This window comes from Rhinolophus sinicus, chromosome 1 (assembly GCF_057876585.1).
Source record: "Rhinolophus sinicus isolate RSI-liver-muscle chromosome 1, RSI-T2T, whole genome shotgun sequence".
Lineage (NCBI taxonomy): Eukaryota > Metazoa > Chordata > Mammalia > Chiroptera > Rhinolophidae > Rhinolophus > Rhinolophus sinicus.
The window spans coordinates 19,740,000-19,757,464 of NC_142501.1; the positions used below are offsets into that span (position 1 = coordinate 19,740,000).

The following is a 17,465-nucleotide window of genomic DNA, read 5'->3' on the forward strand; positions in this document are numbered from 1 at the left end:
GATTTAGCTTAATGGTACTTTACCAACTTTCAGAATTTTTCAGTGAAGCTTCAAATTTCTGAGGACAAGAGAAAGCTCTTAGCTACAAGGTTTAGCCTTGGGTTTAGACTAGGTTGCATGTGCTTTCCACTGGGCTAGCAAAATCTCTCCAACTACTAGAATTGGAAAAGCAGCCAGGGCTGAGCTGGGAGCATTTCTCGTAGCTGTGTGAGGCCGTTTCCCCCTAGGAACTGGTTATCGTTTGGTATCAACTACCGACTGGCCAGTGAAAGTTCTAACACACCACCTGGTCCAGGTGGCTGCCTTTGGGAAAATAAAGGGGCAGAGGAGACACTCAGTGCCAGTGAGCAGAGCTCTTGCAATGTGGGGATCCGTTCCTTCCCTTTTATCTTTATAAGAAAGGCAATTTATTCTGTTTGTTCTCTGCTAATGGCCCTTATCCTTATCTAGAGGCTCTGGGCCCATTTGCTGCAGTAGAAAGATAGTTCTGTCACAGAGAAGACTGGACTGGACGCTTGACAAAATCTCCAGTGAGAGCCCGTGTCAAGTGGAGCTTGAGAGTCAAGTACAGTTTGCGGCTAGGGTGCCACATTCATAAGACATCTCCCTTAGGCATTTCTAGATCTCAGGAGGAATAGAAGTACACCTTATCTAAGCTTGAAATATAAAAAATGAGTTACAAAGTAACTTAGTGAATGGATATTTGTTTTGAGATAGGTGTCTTTACAAAAAGATTTGCCACAGGACTTCTTAGATGATTAGATTGATAAAAATTCCACATACATCATTTTCAGGCCTGGATAGAAATGCTGACTAAAAAAAATCACAACTATTTTTATGGATGATTTTCTGCTATTACAGATATTTTTTTAAACTTCCCTCCTAAATCCTATCTCCACAACTAGAATATAAAGCCCTTAAAGTAAACGATTGTGTAATACATTTTTTAAATCTCAGTTTCTAGACCATATCTTATACATGATAGGTACTGAATATATGCTGTGTGTTGATGATGACATTTTCAAATACTTTACTCCCTCTATATAAAATATTGAGGAATATCTATAATAAAAACCTGGGTCAGATTGAGGGCATATCAGGTCTTCTTTTTTTTTTTTTTTTTTGCTTATTTGCATATTCTAATTTTTCTACAATGATTGGGGATGGGGGAGAATCTCTGCCCTCAGCAACATTCTCCCCTCCTAGAGGAAAAAGGGGCCACAAATGTATTTGAATGTAATAATCAATCAATCAACCGAAGCTAACTTTTTTTGAGTGCTTACTATATGCCAGGAACTGCTTTACATGTGTTAGCTTATTTAATCCAAAAAATGATTCTTCTAATCACAGGTGTATCAACATTGTCTTGAGAAATATCCTGTGCTCAAAAGCTGGATCATTTCCTGATTTTATGTAAGCAGACTGACGTACTTTTTGATTCCGGTCATAGTGATGCAGTAACCCTTGTACATTCATTTGAAAGACTTTAGGGAAATGGTCACTATATTGACACAAAGGTGTGCCTTTACGGTACCATGAAATTGGGACTTGTATGTGTCATAAGTAGAGGTGCAAACGAACTAAAGAAATTCTTTCTTATGACTAGAGATTTTGAAACTATGAGTCAATTGAGTTCTAGACTGCTTCACGGCATGAAGATAACTTGTCCACTAGATGAGAAATCTCCAAGTATTACCCTGACTGACTAATTCATCTTGTGAAGCACGGAGTGATCACACACACACACTTTCAATGACTCTATGTAAAGTGAAAAGCAGCCTACAACATACAGGGGTTTTTGAGGTTGGCCTGCTAGCCCTGAGTACTGCCCCATCAGATGGGCAGTGGAAGCTAGTTTATCCTACCTGTGATTCTCTAGTGTCTCCAGGGAAGCAAAAAAAAAAAAAAAAAAAAAAAAAATCATACATAATGAAAGCAAAGAGAAGTCTTTGGCAGCCCAAGGCCAACCCATCACTCCACCCAAACCAGAAAAGCAGGAGCCTAATGCTATGGAATGTGCTGTGTTTCCTCCTCCCACAGCCACCAGTTGGACTTGTGGCTTCCTGAGGTATTCCTGAAACTCAGGGAGAATGAAATTGGGAGAACAGGTCACACCACGCTGCCAGAAACTGGAGTAGTCACTGCAGCTACAGCAGAAGATATCACTTTAAAGAAAATAATAATCAGAAAGATCATTAGCAATGAAAACAATTCCCCCTATTTAGATTGGTCTACTGCCATTCTAGAACGTTTCTACCTTCTAGCCCACAGTGAAGAATAGGCACTACAGAGGAAAGTAGTGGGAATGGCTGATGTTGGCAGAAAGGAGTATCAGAATTTTTGGAGCTGGGAAGTTCTAAGACCTAAGACCTTCTACTTCCCGAAGAGGAAACTGAGGCACAGAGAAATGCAGAGACTTGCCTATCACACAGCACAGTCAGTACTAGAATCCAGATCTCTGGACTTTCAGTTCAATGTGCTTTCACTTCAGGCATGACTTTTTTAGAAAAAAAACAAAACAATATAACACTTCAGAAAATTTAGAAATTTTAGCAAAAAAAAAAGTCCTCCATAATCACAACTTTCCAATAACTATCATTTTTGTATTTTTTTCTTCCAACATGTGTTTGTTCTCATATGCTTAATATAATGATAATCATTAACCATTCATGTCTCTATTTTTGAAAACAAGAAAAATTTTCTCATTGCAATTTAAGTAATTTTTAATGTTTATTCAATTTATTTATTGAATGTATACATGTACTGGGTATTGTTTTACATAAAACAATATCCCTGTCCCACAGAACTAACATTTCAGTGGGGTAGACGTAAAATATATAAATAAACAAGTAAGTAATGTGCAACATTCCCCAACTAATGTGGATAATTGTTCCTGAATACAGCCCCTTATGGACAGAAAATGTAGCTCATTTTCTCATAGGCTGAAAATGTAACTAACATTAATTTCAACGGGAATGTCGCCATGCAGCAGCCTACCCGTCTGTCCCCTTGTACCTGCCCCCAAAGAAAGGAGAGTCTGTGAAATGGATCCTTTCAGGGACCTTGCTTCACTTTTGTGTTTGCACCTTACGTCTCCCTTTTTGGTCCCAAAAAGATGGCTGGGCAGCCAATGACAAGTAATATTCCCCATGGGGGGGGTGGGGGGGGCAACTCAAGCCAGGCGCCGTCGAGTGGGGACCAACAGGAGAACCCACGGGGTTTGTAGATGTGGGCATAGCCCCCCCACCTTCCCCAGGCTAAGATAAACCTCTGCCTCTGTGGCTGCATTCCTTCCCAAAACCTGCAAGGGAAGAGATTCAATGATGTGCTCTCCATTTATTCATATGCATATAGGTTTTGTCCCTTGGGGAAGTACAAACATCCTGACACTTGCGGTCCAGCTGTCTGCAGGCAAAGGTGATTGGCTTGAATCAGTTTCCTACTATGGTGCATGGAATTCACAGATCTTGCGATTGCCAAGCTTTATCCCCACCTAACTAATAAAAGCTAATGCGTTGGCCGATTAGGCACGTCCAGTTCTTGAGGCTGCAGGACCCTTGGTCCCGCTTAAACTCTATTCATGGCTACTGTCTTCTCTTAACCCTGCGCCACCCTCCTCACTCCCCACAACCCTCGTCACGCTGGACGCGACACAGGAACATTTTTTTCTCTTGAATCCCGAAATTAACACCCATTTATGCTAAAAACAACACCAATCCCATTAAAATAGACAAGTTATATCATAGGCAAATAATTATTATAAGATGTGTCTGTGCTCACAGAGCATCCGTATGATACCCAGTATTTATATAATTGAATGTTGAATGAAAAAAAAAGATGAACCATAAAGACTAAAGACGTGGATGAAAATGATGCACAAAATGAATAGTTCTGTCAGGATAGTTTTTTCCTGTGGGCCCTGCTCAGGGCTCCATCCCCCTCCTCCTCCCATACCTTACCGGAGCTGTCTCCAGTTGTCCCGGCAAGCTCCCGCTAAGAGCTCCATCCCCTTATTGGAGCTGTCTCCCACGGGAACTATGGTTAGAGGCCTCCCCGTCAAAACAATGTTGAGCGATCACAGCTGCTAGGGACGGACCTCTCCTGCACCCCGGCCAGATTTTCCCCCAACCCGGAGGCCTAACCCTATAAAACAAAGCGCCCAACCCCAGTGAGTGCTCAGTGTTTGGGAACAATCCTGCTGAGCCATCCAGAGTAATAAAGCTGTGTTCTCCCTGATCTCTGCGTGCCGCTTGAGTCTCTGGGTCCTCGTCATTTTTCCACAACAGTTCCATGAGTACTCTAAAAGAAGAAACTTAAGGCAACCTGCATGATTCCCAAGGCTGTAAGGATGACACATGGCCACATGTGCCTGTGGCTTCCTAGCCCAAGAAATCCAAATCCAAATGTGAAGAATGATTCACAAGCCAAAGAGCAGGTATTAAGTAAAACTGATTAACTCTACTTCTTGTAACATCCGCACCCCACCCCCACCCCAACAGTTCTATACAGGGCAAGACTGAGTAGTATAATGGCAGGTAGTGATAAATGGAGGGAAAACAAAACATATAATACTATGTATATTTATATGTATATGATATATGTTATGTATATAATCTATACATCTCTCTGTATATAAATCAAATATGTATCAAGAGGAAAGGGAATAATGGGGGTGGAGGAGGAAGGTCACATCTGATACAGAATAATTAGGGAAAGGAAGTTCTGACTGGTCAGAGGTGACATTTCAGTACAGCTGTGAATGATGTGAGAGAGTGAGCCATGGAACTATTTAGGGAAAGAGCATTCCGGTAAGAGAACAGGAACTGCAAAGGCCCTGGGGCAGAGCTTGTTTGATGTGCTCAAGGAATGGTAAGGAGGCTGGTGAGAGGGAGCCCAACGAGGGAGGGCAAAGTAGCAGGAGCTAATGCTGGCCAAGTAGCCAGGTGCTAGGTTAGGGAAGGTCTTGCTGGCTACGCTCAAGACCTGAGCACTTACCATGAATGGAGCTCGCAGGACTGGCCGTTGCTCTGGGTGAGTCAGGGAGTGAGTGAATGTGAAGGCCGAGGACACAGTGTACACTGTAGGCTTTATAAACACTGTGCACCTAGGCTACACGACATTTATAAAAATACTTTTCTTCAATAATAAGTTAACCTTAGCTTACTGTAACTTTTTCACTTTATAAACTTTTTAATTTCTTTAACTTTTCGACTTTCATAATAACACTTAGCTGAACACAAATGCCTTGTGTAGCTGTACAAAAATATTTCTTTACATCCTTATTAGTAGCGGTGAGCAATGCATTACACTACGTCACCATGGCTACAACATCACTAGGCAATAGGAATTTTTCAGTTCCATTATAATTTTATGGGATTGCCATTGTATTCGCGCTCCATTGCTAACTGGAACACTGTTACGCGGTGCGTGACTGTTGTTGACAAGCCTCTACCCAGTAATCCACCGGGTGTGAGAGGAGAATGAAGGCTGTTTCAGATATGCTGCCTCTCAAGAAATAGCTCCTGTAAACGCTTTCTCCAGAAGCTGCTGGACGGTGTATGCAGCCAAGACAAACATACCAAAGAAGAAACACAAGCTTCAAGAAATAAGAGGTCAACTGGATAAAGACAGGGAATATCCCCAGAGTATAATACACTGAGATCCCAGGGAAATAACTGTGCAACAGGTCTAGAGAGCAAACAGTTCACAGTGATTACCTGATGTATTGAAACATATTGAGTGGAGATTTACAGTCTTGGGGAAAGAGTTTGGGAAAGAGATGAACGGGCGAAGGGTACAGGGAATCTACTCTTTTTTTGTGTATGTGGACAAACCTTAGTTCCCAGGTTTCAGGAAAGAAGTTTGGCCACAGTTGTGCCCTGTGTCCTCTGTCCAGAGTCTCTCTGGAAGGTACTGAAAAGAAACAAGAAGTAGAAAGAAAAGAAAGAGTCTCAAGTTAAACAGGTGCTTGCAGATATAGCTAAGCAAGTGGACTTCTCGTTTGGAGATGCAAATTTTCACAAGGGTAGATTTCTTTGAGAGCACATAGAAAAATCTAGAGATGGGTATGTTGACATATCACTTCTCATGTCTTGTAACAAAATGAGAAAATTGACCACTGATGGAAAGCTAATAGCCAGAGCACTGAAAATTTCAGCTGTTGTAGGGCTGGATTTAAAAGGCACCAGAATCAGGAGAAAAAAGCCTTTGGGCGAAAGACCACAGGATGAGGATGAGTAGACAGTGTATGTGGAATTACTTCCCCAAAATAATCACAGCTGGATTGAAAGAGTATTTGGAAAAAGTGGCAATGTTGTTTATGTAAGTATACCACATTATAAATCTACTGGAGATCCAAAGGGATTTGCCTTTGTGGAATTTGAAACAAAAGAACAAGCAGCAAAAGCTATTGAGTGTCTTAACAACCCACCAGAGGAAGCACCAAGAAAACCTGGTATGTTTCCTAAAACCACAAAAAATAAGCCCATTCCTGCCCTTAGAGTAGCTGAAGAAACGAAAAAGCAGAAGAAAGAGCAAGGGAAGAAGGAAGACAGTCTCCAGACCAAAAGGCTGGACGTGGACACAGGGAAAGACAGCAGTGGCTGCAGTGAAGAACTCCAGGACCACGTCTGAGGGCTCTGAAAGAGAGGTCACTGAACCCCAGAAGCCATCCTCAAAGGAAAGGAAGAAACGGGAAAGAGCTGAAGGAACCAGCTCACCTTAGGTCAGAACAGGGAAGAGGAAGAAAAGTAGCTCTGAAGATGCAGAAGGCTTCACCCCCAGATCAAAAGTCAAGAAAACGGCTCAGAAAGACAAACTTAAAAAAGCCTCAGAAATGGCCAAAGAATACAAAGATTTAGAAGACTCTACTGACGAGGAAAAGGATACTGGAGATACAAAAGACAGATGCATCTTAAAAACAAAAAGGACGCATGAGATAAAACATAAAGAGAGGCACAGAATGGGAGAAGAGGTTATACCAAGATTAGACTGGCAAAGACTCAACATGCAAGTAAGCATATTAGATTTTCTGAATATGATTGAAAAATATTTTGGTTCACTTCTTAAGAGTTCATTGGCTGCTCAAGCTATTTTTAGGAAATCCATTTTTATTATGGTAGTAATGTATAATGAATGTTTTTTTTTAAAAAACCTACATTTACTTAAATACTTTTTTCTTTAACTTGTAAATTAGACTTTTTTTTTCTAAAGACAAGTATATTGTATACCACAATTTTTCATTAAACATTTGATGAAATTATCTTACGTAATCCAACCTCAAAGTGATTTAGTAAATAAATGTTTTCAACATTATCATTAAAAAAACCAGATGTACAAATTGGCAGTTACAGAGTAGTCAGGGGGCTGTAACATACAGCATAGGGAATATAGTCAATAATATTGTAATAACTATGTATGGTGTCAGGTAGGACTAGACTCTGGAGAATCACTTCATAAGTTATATAAATGTCTAACCACGATGCTGTACACCTGAAACTAACATAATATTGAATGTGAACTGTAATTGAATATTTTTTTTTAATTTTGAAAGGACAATAGGAAAATATCTACAAATTTTGAATAAGAAGATTATGACCTAAGGTTTTCTCAGCTGAATTTTCTTTTCATGTGTGAAAATACCAGATAAACAACATTATATAGGCAAAGGCTTGGAGAATAGAGAATTCATGAATTCTTTTTGAAAACACTGTTTGGATAAATATATCAGACATTTGCAAGATCTGAAATAACAGGGTATAGATTATACATAGTTCATGGCATTCTGTAAAAGTAATAAAGCAAGGGAAAATAGGGAACACAGGCTGTTTCTAACAGCGGTACTTCCAAAACATCTTTTACCTCAGCCCCAATGTCAATAAATTCGAAAGCAGCTAAAGAGTTATACAATGCCAGCACTTACAGTGCCAGGGATATTTGCAGATAGTCTCATCTAATCCTCTACAACACTATGAGAAAAGAATTATTATCTGCATTTTAGATGTGGGAAGCTAAGGCACAGAAGTACTTGCCCAAGATATCACGGCTTGTGGATGTCTTCAGAGTCTAGAGTTTAACCTCGAGCTGTTCTTCCTCTAACATGACTGCAAAGATATGGTCATTAGCTGCCTGAGGTTCTGTTCTTAACTCTAGATATCTAAAAAAAACAAAACAAAACAAGTTTTGTTTAAATAGCATTTTCTCGTATCTAGGGCTATTGGCTTTAAAGGAAGTTTCCAGAAAATGCATTTAATTACTAGAAAGTTTCCTGAGCTGGATTCCTCTGTGTTACGCTTACAGGTTGTTTATATATTGGGGGTGCCAAAAAAATATATACAAGTAGCTATTTTGGTCAGCGTTGCTCAAGCAGTAGTTCTCTGTCATCAGAAGTGTCTGGACGCTGATGGTAACCACTTTGAACACCTCTTGTAATTGCAGAAGTCAAATGTGACTTGTTATTGGTATATGTTATTACAATTTTAATACAGTTTTCCTTTCTTAAAATGTGTATACCTTTTCTTGGCACCCTCTATATATACTATATATATTTTCTATACTATATATTTTTTACATATTTTCTGACAATTAAGTTCACAAACTTGTTGCAGTGATGTTACTAACCTTTTTTGATAGTAGAGGGATTTTTCATTATGAATTTGTACCAATTGGACAAGCAGTTAACCAAGTTTACTATTTGGAAGTGCTGAAAAGGCTGCGTGAAAAAGTTAGACGACCTGAACTTTCATGGCTCTTGCATCACAACAATGCATCAGTTCACGCGGCACTGTCTGTGAGGCAGTTTTTAGCCAGTGAACAAATAACTGTATTGGAACACCTTCCCTGATCTGGCTCCCAAAGTCTTCTTTCTTTACCTGAAGATAAAGGAAATATTGAAAGGAAGACATTTTGATGACATTCAGGACATCGAAGGTTGTAAGACGACAGCTCTGATGGCTATTCCAGAAAAAGAGTTCCAAAATTGCCTTGAAGGGTGGACTAGGCACTTGTGTCGGTGCATAGCTTCCCTAGGGGAGTACTTTGAAGGTGACCATAGTGATATTCAGCAATGAGGTATGTAGCACTTTTTTTTAGGATGAGTTTGCAAACTTAATTGACCTCATATATGTATGTGTGTGTATATATATATATATATATATATATATATATATATATACATACACACACATATATATGTATAGATAAATATATATACGTATATATACATATACATATATATATGTATATACACATATATATACATGTATGTATGTGTATATATATACATATATATATATATATGTATGTATATGACAGAGCAAACTTCACAAAATTGCGACATAATTCTAAGCCACATATTTGTTTAAGTGATTGCTTTACTTGGATTTCACTTCTATTTCCTCTTCACATACTGGGCTCAGCTAAATGTATTCTGTTTATCAAGGCTTGTTTTACCAAATTATACAGATGTACGAAAATGAACAAGCATGGCCTGAAATAGACCTATGTCTGGGCACATTTGGCTGGAGTGTCCATGTTAAAAGAAAAACCCGAGAATCGCGTTGCTTTACAAGCGTGACTCATGCATGGTTAGTAACATTCCAAGGCGAGCCACTTAAAATATGTCCTGAGTACTGACACTGGCGATGATCTTGTCTTCCATATGTTTTCAAGTGCCGTCATGAAAGTGTACATATTTATGCCTACATTGAACACACTATCTACGTTTGGGCTCTACCACATACAGCAAATGATTAAGAGAACACATTCTGAAATCCTAACTGGATTAAAAATCCTAATCTCCAGCATTTCCTTGGGCAAGTGATTTAACCTTTCTAAACCAGTTTCCTCATTTTAAAAATGGAGATGATTCCTATCTCAACAAGGATAAATAGCAAGAATTACACTAGTTGATGTATAAAGTGCCGAGCGCGTTAATGTATCACATGGTAAAGGCTCATTACATAGTAGGTAAGGCTCCTTAATATTACAGCAACTATGATTTCTATGAGAGACTGTCGGGCATCAAAAATAATTGTGGAATGCAAACGCAGGCAACGAATAGCACAGACCTGTCTCTCTCCTTTATAATTGCTTACCTGCCTCAGGACTGATACCTCGGCTCAGAGCACGCTGTCCCCACTCTCCCCCCGCCCATCGCCCATTAATTCATCAAATAAGGCGATTTAAAAACTTCAGGCGTATCTTCTTATGAGGACCCGGACTTTTGAACTGGAAAGCTAAAAAAGAAAAGGTGACAACTGCCCATCGATCGCCTGCTCACTTAAATGGTGCGTCCCATCCGGTGCAGTTGATACAATTTGCGCTGAGCGCTCCCTGTGGATTCGCCAGACGTGGAAGAGGATCCAGTTGTCACCTGCCCAGGTGTCCGCGGCGCCTGAGAGAGCTGGGCCAACTCGGCTTGGCACCTGGTGAGCGCTCAGCGCGGCGTGGGAGCCTCCCGAGGTCTCAGACCCGAAGGTCTCTGTTGGCTGCGGTGGGTGCAGAGGTTGCTAAGGGCGCGTGTCCCCCCCCCCCCCCTTCGCTAGGCTGTCGGGGCTCTCCGGGACAGACACCTGAGGACGCCTCCAATCCCCGAAGGGCGCCACGCCCGCCGCGCCTGCAGCGCGGGGAAATAAGAAGTGAGCGCCAGGCAGCCCAGGTAGAGCTGCAGTCCAGGCTGCGCGCTTCGAGGACGCCAGTTTACGCACAGGGCCCCTCTGACCGTGCGGAGATGGACCCGTCACCGGGTATCGGCACCTTCACGGTGTGGGACTACGTGGTGTTCGCCGCCGTGCTGCTAATCTCGGCCGCCATCGGCATCTACTACGCCTTCGCGGGGGACAGCCGGGAGACCTCCAAGGACTTCCTGATGGGCGGCCGCAGAATGCACGCCGTGCCAGTGGCGCTGTCCCTCACCGCCAGCTTCATGTCAGCCGTCACCGTCCTGGGCACCCCCGCCGAGGTCTACCGTTTTGGGATGATATACAGCCTCTTCGGCATCACCTACTTTCTAGTGGTGGTCATCACCGCGGAGGTCTTCCTGCCAGTGTTCTACAAACTGGGAATCACCAGCACCTATGAGGTAACGGGCGAGGGTGGGCTGGGGAAGGCAGAGGCGAGGACTCGTCAAGCTCCTGGAGGGATTTTCCCGAGGGCAGACTCACCACCAAGTCGAAATGTCTCCCCGTGCAGGTCCATTGCCTTCCTCCCCCCCGACACCCCCCTTTTGGGAAGAGGTGTCCTTTAAAGGAGAAAAACATCTTGGGAGGTACTCCCAGGGTCTCAAGTGAAGGAGACAGCCTTCCAAAGTGATTAAGACCTGTTGTGTTCCTTAAGGCTTTTTCTGCTTTAACATCTTTAATTCCGAGTCAAGGGGAAAGATTTGAAAACTTTTTATCTTGGTGGAGGGTAAGTCATTCAAGTTTCAGCGCCTCCTCCTTGAAATGAATCCCCTTGTTCCAGATCCTCAGGCAAAGCTCACTTTTCCAGGATAGTTGGTGGAAACATTTGTACTTTCCCCTCTCCCCTCTTCACAGACACACCTTCCAAAGAGAGGCTGGCCCTCCAGTGGTTAAGGTGCTGTATCTCTTGTCCCAGTACCTGAGTTTGAGATCAAATTCTACCACTTAACTAGGTGGGTAAACTTGGGTGACATATTTAACTTTTTGTGCCTAGTTTTTCATCTCAAAATGAAAATAATACCACTTACCTCATGTGGTTGTTGGGAGGATTAAATGAGATAATACAAGTGTAGCATTTAGAATAGTGTCTGGCACAGGGTCAGTGCTGAATAAATATCAGCCGTAAGTTTTGTCGTGGTGGTTCTGGGAGACGTGGTTATCTTGGGATCACTAGGAAAATTTGGCTGCAAGGTTTTTAAACAGCTCTACCTGCCATCTCTCTGGCAGATGATTTCCTATTGCACAGGTCCACTGGGTATAGGTTTTCTCAAGTTGCCTGCAGGAAAGGGCTTTGCAAAGATGGTGACTGTTTGGTTTAAAGAGCTGTTGAATGGGAATGTTGGGGAGGACAAAAGCTCAGGGGATTGGTGGGGTTCAGTTCATTGCCCTCAGTGATCTCCTTCAGTCAGGTGCTAACCCATGAGCCACATACACACGCCTACAGAAGTGTCTTCTCTGATAGGCCATTATCTGGGCAGCTCTGAGTCTCATTCTCAGCAGCTTTCTCTGTCCTTGAGTGTATATGGTGTTTGCTCCAATCCAGAGCTACTGGAAGGTGGTTTCCTAGTGAGGCTGGTTCAACGGCCCCAGTGCCACTATAAGTGTTGGTGACAAATTGCAAGGGCTCTAGTGACGTCATCTAGGGCAAGGCACCCCTGGGATTGCATTGCCTTATACTCCATGTGGTCATTGTATTTGGGAGAGTGAAAAGTCTTTACCCCAGAAGTGAGCAGGATGGAATGTCTCTGATTTGCTCAAAGATAACAAACTGATTGCCCCAGGCCAAACTCAGTCTTCAGTCTTTTTTTTTTTTTGATCCTTAGGGTGCTTAAAAAAAAAAAAAAAAAAAAAGCATTTAATGATGGTGAGAAGTTAAATAAAACTCCAGATTCTGGCTTCTTTTGACTGGTGACCTTGGGCCCACTTTCCCTGTGGCCACAGGAAGGCAGTTTCTGGCCGTTGCTATCACTCTATACTGAGGACCCATCATTGTGTTTGCATGGTTACTTTCTTATGACAGAGAAATCTTTATCTGCACTTAATGTCTTTATCAAAAAACAAAAGGGAAAATGGACAGGGGTGAAAGGAGTTCTTATTTCAAGGGAGTGGTGAGAGAACATATTTCTTAGTGGCTATGAGGAATATTCCAACACATTAGTATGTGAACACCTGGCCAATGTCACTCACGTATGTTACCTCATGGGACCCATAGACATTTGGGTCTGTGAGCTCTGATCTGTCGTTCCCCAACTGCAAATCTCAGAAAGGCTTTGAAGAACCTGGCAAGATGACCTCAGTCCCCACAGATGAGTGCTGTTCTCGTTATCACTGAGGTGTGCCTCTGCAGGCCAGCAACGTTAACTCCACCAGCAACAGATTTTCCACACATTTCCAGTGGTGGAGCCTACGTTAGCAGGGTTCCAGTTAAAAATGGCAAAAAGCTAACATTTATTGAATGTTTAATCGATGCTGGGCCCTGGGCTGAATGTTTCACATACATTATCTAACTCAGTCCTCAAAACAGCCCTTGTAAGGGAGGTACTATGAGAGCCCCATTTTGCAGCCCAAGAGACTCAGAGTAAGTTAAGCCACAGAAGGGAGCATGAAGCAAAGTAGACACTTGCCTAGAGGCTGTGCCGTAGTGTGTCTTGGCTGCTTCGGAAGGTTCTGGTGAGGCTTCTTGAAGAATATTTGTTTGTTTTATTCTGGGAGGTAGAGCCATCCATACAGAATAAGACGTCTAGCATGGAGTGATACTGGCATTCTTGCTCAAGTAGTAAATGTCTCCCCATTTACAGTTCATTAGCTAAAATTGGCTGTTCAGAGCATCTTTGCTACCTATCACTGCCTTCAAAGTTTAGTCCTGGTAGGTGTTTAACAGCCCCCAGACCCACAAATAAGAAGTCAAATGCAGGAATGGGATTTCATTCACCACTTCTGCAGTATCTTTCTGGATCCAGCAAAATCTGGGTGTTTGAACTGAGTTGTCCAGACTCTTTTTCTCCCCCTCCTCCTCCTCCTCCTCCTCCTCCTCCTCCTTCTCCTCTTCCTCCTCCTCCTCCTCTTCCTCCTCCTCTTCCTCCTCCATTATTCAGTAGAAGTCTTAGAGTCCCTAAGTTATTCAAAGTTCTGAGGACTGTGAGAGATCTTTGTTGCTATAGGCACCTTCTATTATTCTGTAGTTTTGTCTGGAAATCCTAGAGCCTATGTCTATTAATAGCTCAGTGCCTTGGGCTTCTGGGAGGCCTCCAGGTATTTCTTTAGCAGCCCAGTAACACTGATAGCTGAGATAGTAGACTTCTTGAATCTGTCTTGAGGTGGTCTTCTGTGAGCTTAAATCCATAGGTTTGCCTGGATCCAGCTGATCTTGGGGGGGAAATGCACACACACACTCAAGTTATTTGGTTCAACTTGCTACATTCTTACCTTTATTACATTCTCTCTTCACTTTTCTTTAGTCTCTAGCAATGTGGATCCATGTACCCAGAAAAGGCCAAAACTTCTCTATTCACGTACATTCATTCCTTACTACAATTTTACAAAATAACTCTGAAGAGAGGACACTGCCCTGTTTCCAGGCTTCAAGACACTTCTTGAGTTTTCTAAATGCCTTCCAGATTATCCTTGGATGATTCTGACAACACGTAATTCACTGAGATTCAGATTCTCAAGGCCTGTGGTTTGGATACCAGCTTCTTCTCGTCTTACTGCTGAATGAACAGTTTACAACATTTATAGCATTTGGTAGTCTCCAAAACTCTGCAAAGCCAGAGTGGAAAGATTTATTTATAGGATCCTCATTTTCAAGAGGAGGAACCTGAGATTTTGAATGACTGCCCCAAGTTTGTGGAGTCCGGAGGAAGGCTGGGACAAGGGCTGGAACTCTTCTCCTTAGGTGCTACACTGCAATATATATATATATATATATATATATATTTTTTTTTTTTTTTTTTTTTTTTTTTACCTGTCAGTTATTTTTGGAAGTCCTACTATATGTTTGTGCTACCCACTCACTCTGTATGAATCTTAGACACATGGTCAGTTTGTTTACTTGTTTATTTTGAATAATGTCGTGGTTACATGCACAGATTTTCGCATCAAATGGTACTTGATTTGCACTGTGCTGGCTCTAACAATTATTAGGCTGTAACCTTGGTGTTCTCTCTGAGCCTTTGTGTTCTCACGCGCTGATACATAGAACCTGCCTGCGGAATTGTTGAGAGGACAATGTACAAAGAAAATAATCTATCAATGTGAGCTGTGGTTATGGAGCAAAATTATCCTGTGTTTTCCTCTGACTATGACCTAACGTCAGTTTTTCTTTCCTCTTTTTCCCCCTGCTGTATGAAAAGATTATTGTCAGCCTTAAAATTCTCTCTACATGTAGTGATAATCTTTAAGTTAAAGACTATTTTGGACCCCAGGTTCCTTCCAGTTCTGAAATTCTAGAATTCTCACTCTATAATGCATTATGATATATCATACAGGAGATAAGCAGATTGTATCATAAGATATAGCCGACATCAAGGAGAGTAGGAAGAATTGGCAGGGTCGTTGGCTCTGAACAGAAACTGACTTGGGTTGACTTAAGGTAAAAAAAATATTGGAAGAATATGGGAGTAGCACATATAACAGGGAAAAGCTGCACAAACAGACTGTGAAAAGGACAAAAGCCACGGCAGACTCTTCAGGCCCCCTTGTCAGAATCAACCTGCTTTTGCTCCATTCATTTTCTCTTTATATTAGGTTGGTGCAAAAGTAATTGCGGTTTTTGCAATTATTTTTAACCTTTTAAACCGCATTACTTTTGCACCAACATAGTATCTTGCCTCTAAGATTCAAATACCCATTGGGAAGAGAAGCTGATTAGCTGAGTTGGGTCATGTGATGCAGGGCACCGTGATTGACAATCCCCTCACAATTGCCTGCAGTGGGAGAGGGTTAGTTTACTAAGTGAATTAAAGGAAATGAATGGAGTAGATACCAAAAGCAAGGGGGAATCAACATTTTGCTCATTTAAAAAATGCAGAATATAAATTCCATTTATATGACGTTCTGGAAAAAGCAAAACTAGGGGTGGAGAACAGATTAGTGATTGCCAAGGTTAAGAGGTAGTGGAGGGTTTGACTATAATGGAGCAACATGAGGGAGTTTTCTGGGGGTGAGGGAACTGTTCTGTATGTGTTAAAACCCACTGAACTGTACTCTAAAACGAGTCAATTTTGCTATATGTAAATAAAAATAATAGTAAAATAGAGAATACAAATTAACTATGCAATTGCTTTACATTTCTAACTCCTTTACTTCCTAAGCTTCTGATTTAAGAAAAAAAGGTGTCCAGAGGTTAAACATATTAACCATGTTTTCTTTTTTGGAAACAGTATTTAGAACTTCGATTTAACAAATATGTTCGTCTCTGTGGAACAATCTTCTACATTATTCAAACAGTAAGTAGCTCTCCATTAATTTATTTGATCTTTTATCATCTAAAATATTTTTAACCAAGGCATCGGTGCCAAGTTTTTTTGGCACCGATGCCTTGAGAGGTAAATAAAGAAATGTTGAAAGTAGGAGAAAACAAAAAAGGAAAAACACTAGTCATTACACAGCATTAACCCTTAAGATCACTAAACAGTGTTTTAGCAAATATATTACTTCCTGGAAAAACAGAATGATTTCAATGAATGTTAAACATTATATTGATCAAGCAACAGTTATGTTGTTTTAGGAAAATATGTTTTTCCCTATCCCACCACCTCACCAAAATCTCTGTAAAGGCATTATTGAGATGACAAAGATATTTGAAAGAGCTATAGTAGCTGAGAGTAGGAATTGTAACAAAGGGAAAACAAATTGTATGCTTCATAGTATTTTGCAACATGTTGAATAGGTTTGAAAAAATTTACTGACATATAAAGACATTAGGAAATACTTTTCTTTATTGGAAAGCATAGTTTAAAAATGAATCATTCATCTCTTTTAAAAAATTGAAACATAGACCCAATTGAAGCAGTCACTGATTGTAAAACAACAGAACCATGCACTCGAGAGGTGTTTTTACACTTGATCTTAGCCAAAAGGCCAAGAAGCAATGGAGGTGTTTTTAAAGCCAAGCAACAGTCCAGTAATTCAAGAATATGCAAGTATAGATTTACTGATTGACACAAATGGAAAGCAGAGATTTGCCAAGCAGTCAGTGACAGAGAATGCTTCCCACCCTTCATCCAGGCTGCTGGAGGCTTGTCATGATCATTGTCACATGATTTATATCTATCTTCCTCTTGGCAGCTAAGTGCTCTAGGGATGGGTTCGATAATAGAAGTCTAGAAAGTTTTCATTCCCATCTCTATTTACAGTACCATTTCTCTAATCAAAAGCTACCTAAGCATTTCTACAACACAAGAGAGTGCCTTTGTAAATTATTTAACTCAACTCTTATTTATATCTTTGTAAATTATATCACTTAAATTATATCAGTCCTTAACACTTGCAGTGTAAAAGGAAGGGGCCCTTTGGGGTCTGGTAGAGATTCTGGCACAGAGCTGAGGCTGGTAGCTTGTACTCTCTAACAATTCAGACACTCTTTGGATCACTGTTAGAAATGCCAATACAAATGAAAAGTGGGGGCTAGTATTTAGAAGCTAGCCTGTGGTCATGTTTTCACATCTTCACTTGGATAGAATAATGATTGTGGAAATGTAGTTCATCCTTGCAGAAAGAGGGGAGCTTTAGTATCTCCCATTTGAAGGATTTACTTCCATAGATCTAACCATGTAATATAATCAA

At 41.1% G+C, this 17,465-nt stretch overlaps 1 protein-coding gene and 1 pseudogene across 1 annotated transcript in view; both read left to right on the forward strand.

Annotated features, from left to right (window-relative positions):
* The first annotated feature begins 4,517 nt into the window (after positions 1 to 4,517).
* LOC109447588 (la-related protein 7 pseudogene) lies at positions 4,518 to 10,634 on the forward strand (annotated as a pseudogene).
* Positions 9,384 to 17,465, forward strand: part of SLC5A8 (solute carrier family 5 member 8) — a 51,454-nt gene continuing 43,372 nt past the window's right edge. The window contains exons 1-2 of the mRNA XM_088797303.1: positions 9,384 to 11,080; positions 16,061 to 16,126. Of these exons, the coding sequence (XP_088653429.1) occupies positions 10,730 to 11,080; positions 16,061 to 16,126 (417 nt within the window). The 5' untranslated portion in view covers positions 9,384 to 10,729. The remainder of the gene's footprint in view (positions 11,081 to 16,060; positions 16,127 to 17,465) is intronic.